Raw genomic sequence first — 16077 nt, 5'->3', positions numbered from 1 at the left:
TTTCTCAAATAAGGTGGTTTCTCCCTTATTTGAATCTTTCTTGTAGTCATCCTCTGTACTGGTTTCACTTAGCTCTGTTGGACTGGTGACTGGAATTTGAGACACTGATCACACCTGGGCCTTTTGTACCTCTGGTGGTACTATCCTAGTGCTACAGAAATCTGTTTTTTAGAGTAGCCTTTTCTTTTCTTTTCTTTTCTTTTCTTTTCCTTTCCTTTTCTTTTCTTTTCTTTTCTTTTCTTTTCTTTTCTTTTCTTTTCTTTTCTTTTCTTTTCTTTTCTTTTCTTTTCTTTTCTTTTCTTTTCTTTTCTTTTCTTTTCTTTTCTTTTCTTTTCTTTTCTTTTCTTTTCTTTTCTTTTCTTTTCTTTTCTTTTCTTCTTCTATATTTTGGTGACTAACACTCATTCTGAGATGTACTAATGTGCTCTTCTAACTACTCAAAGGAACTAAGAATATATGGCAAAAAAATCTCGTTAGCAGCCCCAAGCGTAATACCTTTTACTTTGTACTGTTGAATTTCATCCCATTTCTGCATACAGCAGCTGTAAAGGTGATTCTTCTTGCATAATTTCTCCGTACTGTATTTGTTTTACAGTAACATTGTTTGAGCAACAGTATTAATCTGTATGCACCTGAATTTTCCACCACTATTGTTGACAAAACGCCAGACTTAAGTACTTTACTTTGTTTAGTCTTGGAGGGACTCCTCTAATAACCTTCCTGCACCTTAGTACTTCTGCTTCCAACATGCTATATTTTGCTAGATTCCTATTTACTAGTTACTTACCCACTTAGTAGTTTTTCTACCAAACCTCATTCTGTCCTGCTGAACTTATGATTTTTTATGTTTCAGCATATATGTGCAGCTACCTTTATTCCACTTGTTTGAAAAATCTATGCATCTCAGCAAGATTTTGCCTGATGTGACTTGACTTTGGCAAATCTGCATTGGTTTTCTTTTACTTGTCTCCATGACACTGATTATTCTTGGTAATGGTGCTCTAAAGCCTTGATTTTCTATACCTAGGCACTACATTTTTTACTCTTCAATCATCTCAGCAGCTTGATAGACAGTTTTCAGTCATACATGTAAATATCTGTGATATTTTTGGACTTCTAGGGTAGAGGTAGACATTATATGTGCTTCACATTCTGCCCTCTTGGTTGTGCACACTGAAGCTCTTTTCGTTTTTGCTTCCAGGCTGATAGTGGTGTGCAGTTGTCATCATTGCCATTGAAATTAGAGGCAGAAGTGCTTGTTCAGTTTTGGCCTTGATGAAAATTCCCACTAAAACAAATCAGAGTTTTGTACCCATATTGAAATCCAATTTAAGGGGCTGGATATTGCTAGCTGACTGTGAGCAGTAACTAAGGAAGTTGCCTTCTTGAAAGTGCTTTTGGCACCTATAGATTCTCCTTTATTCATAGCATTTTATTTCTTGTAGTGGGCTTGTACTCTTGTAGTACCCAGAGTTTCATCTTTTTCTTCTTGACCATTTCAGTTAGTCTAATAAATAATACTGCTTCTTTTAACAAATCTTTCCTTTCTCATTTCACTGTGGTCTACTGCTGTTGTGGGGCATCTTTCTTTTTCCCACCTAGCAGATATACTTCAGTACAGGGGTCTGAGTTGGGGCTGCCATGCCATCATGCTTGTATTTGCTCTGTATTTTTCTTGACCAGACTATTTATGTTGCTTGCAGACTTTAGCTGTCAGAGTTTGAGGCTTAGTTAACAAAGGAAGTTTTGGGGAAAGAATAGCTAGAAACCCTCATGCCTGAAATACTTCAAAACCCTCTCTGAAGCACTGGTATTTGTTTACTTTCTAGATCCCCCTTTCCCAGACATAGAATTTGTTGCAGTAAAAGGTTCTGCACCCTTGCTCAGACTACGGAAAGCAGAAGATCAAAATGGACCGATCAGGTTTGTCTCTATGCAGTCTTTACCCTTCAAAAAACATTCTGCAGGTTTATGTTACTTACATATTGGAACTTTTTCTGGGGGTCAGATTATTTTTGTTAGCAATGGGAGAAAACTTAAGATGTAACTCCCAGTTTCTCCTCCATCAGCAGAGTAATATTTTGTTTCAGACTTTTCCCAGCTGGAACAAAATTCTTGTTTTGGTAATTGTGAGTTTTCACTGTTGATTTTTAGTTTGTTTTTTTTTGCTTTATCCACAATGCAGTCAGAGTAGATTTTTTTTAATGGATCCAACCACAGCTCTACTCATGTGGTTTTTCTGTTCCCACAAACTCATGCAGCCAGTACAATATTTTTTTTTCTGGGACCCAGAGGAAATGGTGAACAATGTCTGAAGTATTGTTTTCATATTAGTGTGTTACTACCAAAATATGTTTCTAGATAAAAAGGATGTACGCTTTACCAAGTGATGTTGGTGGTAGAAGGAAAAGGTGGTTGTAACAAAACATTTCACCAAAGAAAATATTTGAAAGCTTATAGTGTTTCAGCAAATTACTAGTGTAACAGCTCTGATCATTATCCTTCCTATGGTTGGATACCAAAAATTAAACGTTGTTTTGAGAGGTCTGAAGGCAGATTTGATTATTTTTTTATAAATGGTACCTGTCCTGTCCTTCTTTAAACAGAAGAAGTCTTGTTTCTGGGAAATGATCAATAATAATCTGAACTTACATGTCAGATGACAGAAGCAAGAGATGGCCTCCAATAACTCAGTTCAATGCTATTCTGAACATGAATAAATATGTAAAGTTAATGTGCATGTGATGAGGAGAACCATCTTTAGGCTGTGCTGCTTTTTGTTCAAAATGCAATGGAACACACAGAGAGAAATATTTTAGTGAAAGAAACATTTGTGTTGGATATTGTTAATAAAAAGCAGTAAAGAGCAGTTAATAGAAAAGACAATTAATGAATGTCTGATGCTTAGTACATTGAAGTGAGGGCTAATGTTTACTTTTTTTGTTTCGCTCTAGTCTTTATCAAGTGATTGTTCTTCCTCTGGGTTTGCAAAGCACTTTTATTTGTGACTCCTTTGCTGCTGCAGCTTTCTTTAGTAACACCACTGATGTTAAAGGATATGTGGCAGCTGAATTTCAGGCGAAGGATGTTGCTGATAACATGTCCATTGCTCTTGGAGACAGACATTACTACGGGAAGTTTTATAATGCTCCTTTAAAGCTGGGAGAAGAGTATTGTGTTTTTTTGAGAATAATAAGTGAGTGGAATAAGGTAATCGATGCTTTAAAACCTTTTCTTTATACCTGTTGAATGAAACATTTCTGGGGAAACAAGAGGAAAATGTTAGCATTGTGTTAAAATTTTTTATGATGTTACAAGAATCTGTTAGGCGGAACGAAGCAAGGAAGCCTGCAAAAACTGATCTGTGAGTCACTTGTAAATAGTTCTCTACAAATTTGGAAGCCTACACCCAAATCTCAGTAAATTAAAACATCTTGTATTGAGAAATGTAACTCTGCCTCAGTCCAAAGGGAGTGAAATAAAAGAAGTACATGTAATAGCTCTTACTGGTATTTTACTAATCTGTGCAGCACATGTTTTGTGTGTCATCTACTTTAACAATGATCTAAGTTTTCATAGCACAGATAAAGTAATTTCTGAACCTGATACAAGGCTGTTGTTTCTCACAAATTTTTAATTAATTGTGTGAGGGAAGTAGGGAAATTACACATGACAGCATAAGTAGTGTCATTAGGCCAAAATATACTGGAACCTGGACAAGTAATATTTTTAAAAAAATATACTCTGTGGAGCAGGATTGTTAATGAGTCAAGTTTAGCTGCTTTAAGCACTCCTAAATACATTGTTGAACTCTGTTTATGTATCCTTGGCTTTTATGCATTCTTTTCCCTAGCAGTTTCCCTTCAGTATTTCCTGATACTGGGGAACATTTTCTATTGTTACTTGTGTTGAGGTTTTTCTTGCACAAAACAGTGCAGATTGCTTATGCATCTCTGCCAGCTGTTTGTTAAACTGCTTCTAAGTTACATTATTCTTTCTGTTTCATGTAGATTATTTCCTGATGTTTCATGTCTAGCATTGCTAGATGTGTTTTCTAGGCCACTGATTTAATGGAATATTATTATTGCTATTGGTACAAGTCACTCTTTGCTTCCCTCCATTTAGAATGCAACAACTTAATACACACTTTCCTGCTTGGCTTTTGTTACATGATGAAGTACATAGAGTTACATACAGCATTTAGAAATCATTATTAGGATTGCAGATACCAAACAGCTTTGGTTCCCAGCTCTGCCCCATTGAAACCAAACTTAGACCTGTGGCTCAAATATACTGGTTTATCTTCAATTCTCATGCCCTTGTATTTTGTGCAATTGGTGGTATTAAGAAGTTAAAGACAATCAGAGTTACAATTTGAGGGTTGTTGGGTTTTGAGCATTTGTTAAAATCTGCTAGGTAACTAAATTTGGATTCAAGAATTAATATTTAAAAGCTTGCTTTTTAATTTGCCTTCAATTATTGATATATGTGAAATGTATATCAGCATTTCTGTAGTGTATTTTATTTGTGAACACATTTCCCTTTGAATATAGACACACTAGAAATATATGTCATAGACACCTAACTAGCGTTCCCATTACTGACTTCTATGTTCTGGCATCCTGCAGAGTCCCTTTTGGCTCCAGACCACTTCATGCTGAGAATGATACAATTTGTATCGTACATGCTGCAAAATCAGGGCATGGTTGTGACTTTGTTGCCATTATTCCTCAATATACCTCACACATTTTCTTTGTGGTAAGGCGGGGGGAATCAAGTAAAGTTGTGTGGACACTTCAGACAAGTAAGCTGTTCCGTTTTATTGAGTCCACATTAATTTATCCCTTGCTCAGATTTGGAGATCATGAGAAAGATGTCTACTGTGCAGCTTTTACTGTTGGTTTATTTTTCAAGGTGGAGGATTTAAAACACGTGTCATTTGTTTAGGACAGTCAGATGTGTTAAAAGACTGGTCAGGTGATCTGAGGAGATTGTTGGGGATGTACAAGGAAAGCAGTTAGGAAGTCAGAGATAAGGGAAATCACCATTTTTCATATTGATGAACTTGGCAATTGGAATATAGGGATGATGGAGACCAAGGGAGGATTTGGGAACAAATGAGAATTTACTGTCATTATCATGAAAACAAATTGTCCACCCTTGGAAGTCTCCTTCTCCGTGAGGGATACTGCTGATTAAATAACTCAAACCCATCTGGTACCTATTTTAATCTCCAATGATTACTTTATGGATTCCATACTGTGCAGAGCGCTAAGGCTTATTGTGAAGGGCAAGAACTAAAAAAGGTTATTGGGGTTCAAACTTATTTGAGATTAATTTCTTTAGCATAGCTTTTGTTCAGGTTTTTTTTGGATCAGGTTTTTTTTTTTTTTTATATGTTTGTGCATGTAACAGAAGTAAGAGCAAGGCTGTGAAAGGTGAAGATGATTTGCAGTCTTTTTAGGGGAAAAGCTATGACCTTTTTGGAACACTGGCATCAAAATGACCCCTATTATGAGAAGAGTCTGTTGAAATTAGCCTAATAAAAAGTCATCTGAGGGAAGTGAGGCAGAATGTCTTCTCTTTTCTCGAAATCTCTTTTTAAGTTTGCAGCTGTGGAAGGCATTTCTATCTCTGGTTTAGTTATCTGTGAAGTACCTGTGAATATTCAGGTTGAAATAAGGACTTTGAAAGCCATGGATACTGAAGTTATTTAGAGGAGTAATTTCAATTATAACTTTCTGGAAAGGTGCTGATTCGTCAGATGAAAGGAATTATAATTTCATTTAGTATATAGTGCAGATCAGTGAACTTTGCTGCTTAGATACCTGGGAGCTCTGTAACTTCTCTGATAAGCAGGAGATGGCAAACTAGGGTATGTCATGGAGGTAGCTATTTCAAGATGACGGCACTCACACCAGTGCCTCCCGGATCTGGCATCTGGTTGAGTTTTTAAATCCACCCTTGTTCTTTATTCTCCTTCTCCTAAGAGATTTTTGTCAGTTTTTTATCTTTTTAAATAAACAGAAAATTCCTTATAAAACATGAGTTTAAGAAACACTGAGATTCCACAGTTCAGCATGCAGACTCAAGTAAGATTAAGCATATAAACATGGCTTTGCCCTTTTTGCAAATGCCTCAAAATGTAGCCTTCAATTTCATAGAAACACTGTTACCCATAGCAATATAATACACGTTTCACCAAAACATGAGAAATATACATGTATGTATTCGATGAAAGTCTGTGAAAGTCATTTAGCAGAAAAGTATGTCTAGAAGCATTACCAAAATAGACTTCACAGTAATTATATGATAGACAGCAGAACTTTGAAGTTCTTGTGTGTGTGTGTGTGAGTGTGAAGTGCTGGGGTAAAAAAACTTTACAGGCACCAAAGCTTACTGTAAAAACACCAAACTTGTTAAAAAAGTCTGCAAAAGCAGATCCCTGATAAACATTTATTCAACTACTGTGAAGATAAATTACTATAAGTATTCTATAAAAACTGTTAAAAATTAGCAAACAAATTGTCATAACTGAAAAAAACCCACATCCAGTATTTGAAAAACATGCCACTAAGTACCATATTTTAACATATACAGTCTACATGGGGGTAGAGTTAATACAGCATATTCAGCCTTATCTTAGCATTTCATAAATTCTGAATTCTTATGCAAGCAGCTTCCAAAGATCCTTCCATTTTACTTGCATGCATAGTTTGTAGAAAGAAGGAAAGAGTGATGGTCTCAAAGAATAGAGCCAGCCTTTCATCAGAGCTCAGTCTCTAATCTTATCTTTATAGTTTATAATCTTTTCAGACAGGCTAGAGGCTGCTACCAGGGGAATAACAATCTCCATTCCCCATAGTAATAAAATACAGTATGTTGCGGATGGCTGCTCCTGCAGAGGATGTTAGTGAAAATATATTTCTTTCATGTGAAACAGTGATTTTTATGTTTTCATTTTCAGGTGAGGACACAGTCCTGTGCTGTCTGGGCACAAATTAAAAGTAAGTCAACTTTTCTTTCAATGAGAAAATGGAATTTGTCGTGGCTTTGCTTGGCAGTGTAAACTAATAATTGCTATAGCTGTTTCTTTATTTGCCACTAATGGTTGGTTGACTTTGAGGGTTGGAAAGGTTAGAGGCAGAAAATTTCCCTTTGGTCTTCCATTCTAATGCATTCAGTAATCCAATCTAAAATGGATTCTCTGGCTTCTCCCTGGTTTTCAAGATTACTTTTTCTATGCATCACATCCAAGTCTTTACAGCAATTTTTGTGCATAAAGGATTTGAAGCACAGAAGATCTGAAAGTTTTAAGATAGTTCTATATTGGATTAAAGAATTTTTTAAAAAACACTAACATTTTCTACCTTTTAGAAGCCACATAATTTATTTTGGTAAGTTCAAGTGGTCATTGGAAAATTGTCCTGTTATGAACTTAGGAAAACAAAAGACACCAGGCAAAAATGAAAAGTATGGCTAATTTTTGTACTTCTAAGTACACTTAAAAACACAATGGCATAACTTTAAAAGCCAGTGAAATTCTCAGTGTGCTTTTATCTTTGTTTTACTTTTTTGACTGTAAAATGTTTCCAGTGAATGAGTTTACCTCAGGGGGGTTTGGAATCCAGTAGACATCAAGTTTCCCTCCTTTCCACTGTGGTAGAAAGTGTTCTCTTCACCCATTTCATCATGTTTCAGCAAAAAGCAAACTTTCTCCTCTCCTGGCGAAGTGGCAGTGCTGGACTCCTGTGCAAACTCTAAATTCTGCTTTTGAGTTTAAAGATTCACAAATTGGAGTTAGGAAATGTGGTGACACTGGAGAGTAGGACAGTACTTTGGAATACCAGTAAATCATATGGAGCATGGAGTGCTTGAGGTGCATCTCCACTGTTCACAAAACCCACATTTGACTAGTGCTGTTACTGATCTTGTGGTGACAACTGTTTGTTTATTTCTAGGTTACCTTTTTTTGTGTACTTTCGAGATCTAGTTCGTGTTTCACCACACTTAAGAGTATAATTCAGGCAGTTTGTGGTTGTGGAGACTAGGCTAAGATCAAGGATTCCCTGGGTTTGCAGGCTGTATTGCTAGAGCTATATAGGCAAGAGCAGTGAAATAACTGCAAAGACAGACAACTGTCCTCTTCTGAATTTGTCATTTATCAGCTTGTAGATCTTTGTCAGACGCTGTCTTATATATAGGTGGATTTTGGTTTTGAGATGAAAAGAATGGGCACTGGAAGATGGGAGTAGGACAGGTCAGGCCTTTGGCTTTCTGTTGTAAATCCATTTGCCTTTATATTCAATGGACTTCTAGCCACATGGTGTCCTTGGCCTAATGTACTTCTTCAGCTGGAAAGGCTGACAGTATTTTTGGCTTACTGAATCCTTTGAGGAGTATTTCTTAATTCATCTTGTGTGGAAGGCAAATCTGTAAATTAAATCCAAACCAAGTGGGTCTGTTTCAGATGCCCTCTAGACAAAGCTACACGTTGTGTGATAAATCATTGTCATAAAAAGTGCTAGAAAACTGTTAAAAGCATGCTTTCTTCTGTCATAAAGACATAAAATGAATTTTGAGGGTTTTCACCAAGTACACTCTACAGTGTGTAGGGAAGACTGTTCTGTCATTTTTATGGAGGGCTGACATCTGCTTCAGAGTTGCATAACTTGCTTATTGAAACTGGTATTACAGTGACGTAAGGACAGATATAATTTTTACCAAAACTGAACATGCTTGTAGGTTGAACAGATTTTCCTTGTAGGGTCTCTGTCTGAAATTCTTTATTTTGCCAGACTCACAGTAAGTTTACAGGTGAGAGGTGTTGCACAGATACAAGACACAGGCCTTGCTTCACTAAGAAGTGTTAGGCCAAGACGGTAAACTACTAATGTTCTGCTTAAGGGTCTGTATGATTTTTTGCGCTTCAGATCAGTTGTTAAGGGTGAATGCCCAGCCACCATCGTGCCTGTAGAATCATAGAATGCTTTGGGTTGAAAGAGACCTTAAAGATCATGCCATGGTCAGAGACAGCTTCTACTAGCCCAGTTTGCTCAAAGCCCTGTCCAGCCTGGCCTTGAACACTTCCAGGGATGTGGCATCCACAGCCCTCCTTGCTGCCCTACGGATCTTGAACTCCACCATTACATGGTCACTGCAGCCAAGGCTGCCCTTGAGCTTCACATTCCCCACCAGCCCCTCCTTGGTGGTGAGAACAAGGTCCAGCATGGCATCTCTCCTCGTTGACTCCTCTGTCACTTGGAGAAGGAAGTTACCAATGCATTCCAGGAACCTCCTGGATTGCCCGTGCCCTGCTGTGTTGTCCCTCCAACAGATATCGGGGTGGTTAAATTCTGCTATGAGGACAAGGTCTGATGAATGTGAGGCTGCTCCCATCTGTCTGTAAGGGCCTGATCTGCTCCATCCTCCTGACTGGGTTGGTAGCAGACCCCCACTATGTCACCTGCACCTGCCTTCCATTTAATTGTGACCCATAAGCTCTCTGTCAGTTCCTCACTCATCTCCAGGCAGAGCTCCATGTACTCCAGCTGGTCTCTGACATGTACATGCACTGTAGAGCTGGTCATTGGTGTACATTTGGATGAGCCAAAAAAAGAGTTCAGTTTAAGTAACAGAAGTTGCTTTTCTGATATTCAGGCACTGTGATTCTCAAGGTGGACGTATACAGTAATTTCACTGAGTAAGTGACATTTTTGCAAGAACTTAAATTTTTACGAAAACATTAAATGCTCATGCTTGCAGGATTTAATAGCAAGTAATGCTGTGGAATATTGCAGGAATAAGAAACAGCATCCTAGATGTCTGTGGGAAATCCAGTAAGAAATAGGTAACCTTTGACTGATGCTGAAAATGGAATAGAGGTGGCTGGAAGGGATTGAGTTTTGGGTTTCTTAAGTTACCTTCAACAGCAGGTTTTAGTAATTCAGGTTTTGACAGCATATCACTGTAAGCCTTCTGTTCTGTCCCTGTGTGGCTTCTGGTATTACAGCCTTGGGTAAGGCTGTCATTGCCAAGTTTGTTCCAATTCTGGCACTTGGACAAAAAAAAAAAAAAAAAAAAAAAAAAAGACAGGAAAATGAGGGATGGAGAATTTATAACCACTTCTGAGAAATACACCATTTAATCTTACTTCCTCAAGTGGACCGTAACTCCTGGATAGTCAGCTCCATTACCACTTGACTAAGGAGTTAAGTCCATCATCTGAGTTTTGTTGCAGTACTTCAGCTTTGAGCAGATTCAGTTGGTCAGTCAGCAGACTGAAGCTAAACTACTTGATGTTTGTTTGAATTGTTTGCTACTTTCTTTCAGATTTATCACCCACTCTGCGATACATGAGTGCTGTTGGATTAGGGTCAGTTGCTGCTGTCTGCCTTATACTGTTCCTGTCATTCTCAGTGGCACGGTATGTAGTAACTCCAGTTTTTTAGTTCCTCTGTACAAGACTTATGCGTTTTTCTTTTCAGATACTTTTTCTTGCCAACATACTTAGTTTTAGGCCTCTTGGGTATTAAAGAGTTCCTTCAGTGGCCATTAATGCTGTCCATTGCTTTAACTGATGGCCTCTATATCTTAGCAGTCACTGGCAAAACACCTGAAAAGTATGGGGCTCGTCTTAATAAAGGAAGGATTCAGACAGTGAGTAGCACCTGGAATTTAGTTCAAAGGTGTTTTGATTTAATGGTAACTAAATAAATGATTTATTTACTCTGCTACTCTGGAAGTGCAGTCATACCAACAGAAATGTTGAAGTACTTTTCTTATGTAAAGAACCAATTTCTAGTCTGCCCAACTTTATTCAAAAAGCCTAAAAGGATTGTTTTTCAGTAGCAGTTGATCTTTAGCTAAAGGCCACAATAAAAACATGTTAGAAATTTTTGAGAATTTGATTTCTTTCTGTTCCATGATCCTTCATGCAGGGGCAGTAACTTTCTGACTGTCTTCCTTTCAAAGGTAAAACAAATATGTGCCTTTAAGTAACTGTGAATGTCTGTGTTTATATAAAATCTCTTCACTGAAAAATGCATCTTTGTTGCTCTTCAAATATCTTTATTTCTAAGAGTAGTCTTCTGACTTATGTCCCTTGAAAGGTCAGGAGCCTCCAGCTGGGGGGCTGTGAAATCTAGAGCATTGATTGGTTAAGCTGCTTGTTTGGAATTTAGAAATAGAAGGACCTAGTCTTATACAGGGGTGGAGAAAGTAGGGTTATTTGGATTGTTTGCAGCTGTCTAAATTTCAAACCAGTTCTTACAATCTAAATTTCAAAATATCCAGGGTTGTTTTGGGTTTTTTTCTTCTTCTTTAATTGAAGAAAGGGGTCTCAGGATTCCTGTGGCAATAGGATACAGTGGTAAACTTAGGCTTCCAGTCTTGGGTTTTTGCAGATTTTTGAAAAACATGGTCAGAGTCAGCTTTGACATTTAAGGCAGAAGGGGCAATAACTGTCTTGGTGTCTAAACAAGCACTCCTGGCAGAGGGCTTATTGCAGGAGGAAAGGTGTCCCTGGGCTGTCATGGTGTGAGAGGCTCCTCAGTTATTTCAGTTTCTCTGGTGAAAATGTGAGAGAGGGATATAAATACTTTTCAAAACTGTCAAATCAATTAACATCACAGTGATAGGAAAGCTATTTAAGATAATAGACAATATTCAAAGAATCATGTATGAGTATGAACCAATTGTGAATGAGTGTAGAGGAGATTAGGTCCTGAACTTCCATTTCAGTCATCTTTTAAAAGGAGTGAGAACAAAAAAACCCACAAAACCCAGGTGACATCCTTGGGGAGCTGCCTACATTGAGTACATGTGACAGGTCATGGTGCAATGTTGGGGACCAGGACTTGATAATTGAACCAGTATCTTGTAGGCTTTTGATCCCATGTACAGAGAAATTCTTGAATTCATTCTCCTGCTTTAGAGAAGAGAATCCTTGGCAGAAGTTAAAGCTGTCCCATCCCAGTAGGAGGCAGAGAAGGGAAAACCCAGATGTCAGTTGTGATAAGACCCTTTACAGTGCTCACAAGAAGTAGCTGTAATGTTCATAAATAACAAATTCTCTTTTAATTTTAAATAAGCAGCGGTTTAATGCATTCTGATAAGAATGTAATTTGAAAAAACATGTCAAGTCAGCCCTTTGCACTGTCCAGTTGTAAAGCCGTGGTCCTGTTTTAGGCACTGTATTCCAAGAAAGATGTGGCCCATCAGGAGAAAGAGACAGAGGAACTTGACAAAAGAAGACATGAGACCTACTTGATCTGACTGCAAGTAGGGCAATCTAATAATTGGTTGCTTAGCCTGGCAGAGAAGAGACTGCCAAGAAGCATGATATACAAGTACACAAAAAGCCATTATAGAAAGAGCAACTTCCTCCTGTCCATAGTGCCTATGGTACATGTACCATCCATGGATGGGCAGTGTACCTGTGTGCTTCCGAACAGTAGGAGAGAGAGGTGTGGGAGCAGATTGCTGTGAATCCTGTGGAACCATGGCTTCTGGATGGTCTGCAAGAGCCTGTTAAACAAACATTTGTCAGGAATGACACCACAACTGATCATGTCATGGTGTCAGGGGAATGGTCTTGGATTGGGGTCCCTGTAAGTTTTTCTGTTCTGCAGCTTCTGTTACAAAGAACTACTGTATTCAAAAGCTCACCAGTCTGCTGCCTCAGGGATTATATTACCACAGCAGGACAGATTGTGAATTCCCAGTAACATGTTTGCTAACAGCAGTTTTAACTGTTCTGTAGTGAGTAGAACTCTAACACTGGATTCACAAAGCACACGGCCTGACTGCTGATTAATTTTTTTCATTTAAAAAAATGTGTAACCCATAGTTGTTATTTTTAAGATACCTTGTCACAAATTCACCTTGCTTCATTCCTCCTAATCCTTTGCTTCCTTTTATGCGACACCCATTCAGATGCGTAAGGACAGTGCCAAAAGTTGAGCTTTCTGAAGTTCTGCATTGGGTGTAAGTGTTGTCAATTACAAGGTTAATGTAGATCAGTTAGTCATCAGAGCCTATGGGAATGCTTCCTACCCATCTTGCACTGGCTGTAAAGTTCAGAATTTATGCCAGCATCTTAAGTCTTTAAAAACTTAGAAGCTCTGTCATTTATCCCATCAATATGGATAATGCAAGTTCTCTGTTACGTCCATGCTTGAGACTCGAATGGCTTTTAAGTATTTTTTTTTTACTGGGTTTTTTTTTTCTTTCTCCAGCGCTTATCTCCACAGCACAGTGCGCTTCCCACCTGCTGCTTTTGCCTGTGAGGCTGTACATTTATCTGCTACAATGGATGTGGCACAAACAGGGATTACATCATCATTCCTAGAGACTGAAAATGTCTCTCGCCTCTGATGTGTTATCCCCTGAAGTCAGCGTAGAGAGAATGCACTCTTCTTACCAAAGCCAGCATCTGTCGGGTATGGACGTATCTGCATGGTACATATGTACTATAGCATGGGCAGCTGAAATGTGTTTGTTACTGGAAGTGAGATATTTATTGTCTCCCCTTGTGTCTGGATGGTGTGGTTATGCAGAGGAGAACCTTCTCTCACAAACAGGTTTGTGTCAGGGACGTTAGTATCCACCCAGTGTGTTGGCCACAGGTTTTCATCTATTCCAGCCACATGAATGCCTGATAATGAGGGTCTGTATTGTACTTCATTACACGAATAATTCCTTGATCAAGATGAGACTGCCTGAGAATCAACTGCTACTTTAGATACCTCGGTAAACTGGTCCATTGTAAGAGAAAATCCAGATCAACCCTTATATCAGATAAAGTACCTATTGTATTTCCAAGTATAAAGGTAGAAGACTTTCATCAGTCACTTAAATGTAATGGTACTTAAATAGCAAGTACAGAGTTAGCCATGAAATTGTCACACTTAAATATTGTCAGTAGCAGGTGTGTTCCAGAGATACTGCAATCATTGCTCATAACAATTAGCAATTATTGCAAATAATATAACAATATATAAAATTTGCCATTTGCCATTTGCCAAAAAGCTGAGCAACTTTAGTGGCATGTGAAACTAAATAAGGAGCTACCTGTGTTAAGTGCAGTTTTGTTAATCTCTGTTCTGTAATTAAGCTGAGTAAAGCCATTAAATTATTGTCTGGTTAATGAGCTGTATGTAACATCTGGTTAGAGTAACTTAATAAAGTACAATTAACCAATTTCCTATGGTATACTCTCAGTTAATATTTTTTCCTTCTGTAAGAAAAAAGCAAGTACATTTGATTACTTCCACTCCTGTTCAGAAGTTGCTTTGTGATATATTAGCAAAATCATTCTGTTATGGTGAAATAAAAAAGCAATAGTTCTGTTTTTTACTCAGTGTTGTCATTTTTTCGGACTTACATTTTATGTTTTACCAATTTGAATATAGGATACCCGTTCTGGGAATTCTAAGTGTTTCTGATTCCTGGTGGCTTTATAATTTTAGATATTCTGTCTCTCTAGATTGTGTAATACCTTTTTGATGTTTAAAAGCGGTATTTTAAAGTGTAACAACGGACTTCATAGTTGGTAGCAGAGAGGAATTACAGTCAAAGTTACATGAGAGAGCTTTTAACAGTCAAAGTTACATGAGAGAACTTTTAACTGCTGTACTTAACTGGTGGTGCTTGTTTTTCGGATTTGGGCAGATATCACTTCTGTTACTCAGCATTTCTACTGCTTACTAAATCTGCTCTTTGAGTTAGTAAGTTTTCAGTAGTTAGTAGCTGAGTAAGAACATCTTTGTCAACATTAGTGGTTAAGAGTTGTTAATGTTTTCCTTCATTGATTGAGAAAGAACAACTTAACTGTTCATACTGGGCTACTGTTACTTAATTTTTCAGTTTCTTCTGCAGAATTCATTCTCACACGTTCTGCTTATAATTCCCTTTCTCAATGGAATAAGTCGCCAAGGTTTGGCATAGCAGTACAAACTGCACCACTTCATTCTGATCATTCGCCTGCTGCTCTGGTCCTGTTTGAGAGTTCATGAGCAGCTGTTTCTGAATAAAGGAGAGCTGGAGAAGCAGGAAATTATTTAAAGAGATAGATGTGCCATCCTCTGTGAAAGAAAACTTCTTTTACCTTTTACTAAGACCAGCAGTGTTCCAGTATGTTATGCAGGACCAGGAATGTAAAGTCCGTCTTGTCAGTGAGTGTAGTTGGAAAGTTGGAGGTCTTCATGTAACCTTCAACAAGTGATTTCTTTTCTGTATGCCTTTTCTTTACCTAGCTTGCCTTTTCATAACATAAATTTTTCAGAACAAGGTTTTTTCTTACCAAACATCCACACTTCTGCATAGTAGAGTGGTGCAGCATATTAATAACCAGGAATGAACCGATAAGAGAGAAGCAATGAGCAGGACTGCCTGCCAGCCTAAGTTTTCCAGAACAGCTTTTGTCTTGCAAGTTTCCCTCTTTCCCTCTGCCTCTTTTATCGCTCTTGACAGACCTGCCTCTGGCTGTGAGCCTGTCTTCATTTGTCATGCACTTATCTTTCTTCCATCTACATCTGTTTCAGTTTAATGTGGGAAGCACAGAGAAGTAATTTAGCCTTGTCCTCCTTAAATAACTGTGCAAATGTTAACAGTTAATTTGTTAAGAGTCTCTCTTCCAGAAAATACTTTATTGCTCCCAAGCTTTCCAATTAAATATTTGTAATTATTTTTTAGGGAAAGTAGAAAGGTTTAAACAGTAGGAAATTAAGTAATAGCTGGAATAGAAGAATGTTCTTAAAAGTTCTACTTAGAACAACTATTATAGGACTGGACAAAAAGAACAACATGAAGTTATAGCAGCTGTACTTACTTTTGTCTGTTACAAAAACAAGCTTGTGTAGTGAAATTAATCTGGTTTAAGAATACTGCTAAAGAAGACCAGTTCTCTGATATTCCATTAGAAGGAAATATGCCATTATGCTAAAAGGGGTTTCACTTCAAATATGAACTTTTTAGACTTCTGATGAAATAGCTGATTTACAAAAATACTTAGGAAAAGATAGACCTAGCAGGTGCCACTTTGAATGGGACTTTGGAGTTAGAAGTTTGTGTCTG

At 37.8% G+C, this 16077-nt stretch overlaps 1 protein-coding gene across 21 annotated transcripts in view; it reads left to right on the top strand.

Moving 5' to 3' along the window:
* Positions 1-14358, top strand: part of SUSD1 (sushi domain containing 1) — a 57453-nt gene extending 43095 nt beyond the window's left edge. For 12 of the 21 annotated variants that reach the window (XM_080370998.1, XM_080370994.1, XM_080371007.1 and 9 more), the window contains 5 exons: positions 1830-1923; positions 2955-3210; positions 6968-7007; positions 10333-10426; positions 13239-14358. In XM_080370998.1, coding sequence (XP_080227124.1) covers positions 1830-1923; positions 2955-3210; positions 6968-7007; positions 10333-10426; positions 13239-13377 — 623 coding nt within the window. In that variant the 3' untranslated portion in view covers positions 13378-14358. Of the gene's footprint in view, positions 1-1829; positions 1924-2954; positions 3211-6967; positions 7008-10332; positions 10427-10940; positions 10975-13238 lie in introns of those variants that run through there. The other 9 variants (XM_080371003.1, XR_013924714.1, XR_013924715.1 and 6 more) reach the window with 9 other exon arrangements.
* The last annotated feature ends 1719 nt before the right edge of the window (positions 14359-16077 follow it).

The sequence above is a fragment of the Falco punctatus genome (genome assembly GCF_963210335.1).
Source record: "Falco punctatus genome assembly, chromosome: Z".
Taxonomy (NCBI): domain Eukaryota; kingdom Metazoa; phylum Chordata; class Aves; order Falconiformes; family Falconidae; genus Falco; species Falco punctatus.
The sequence above is the reverse complement of the archived record's forward strand: the minus strand, read 5'-3'. Positions and strand labels throughout refer to the sequence as shown.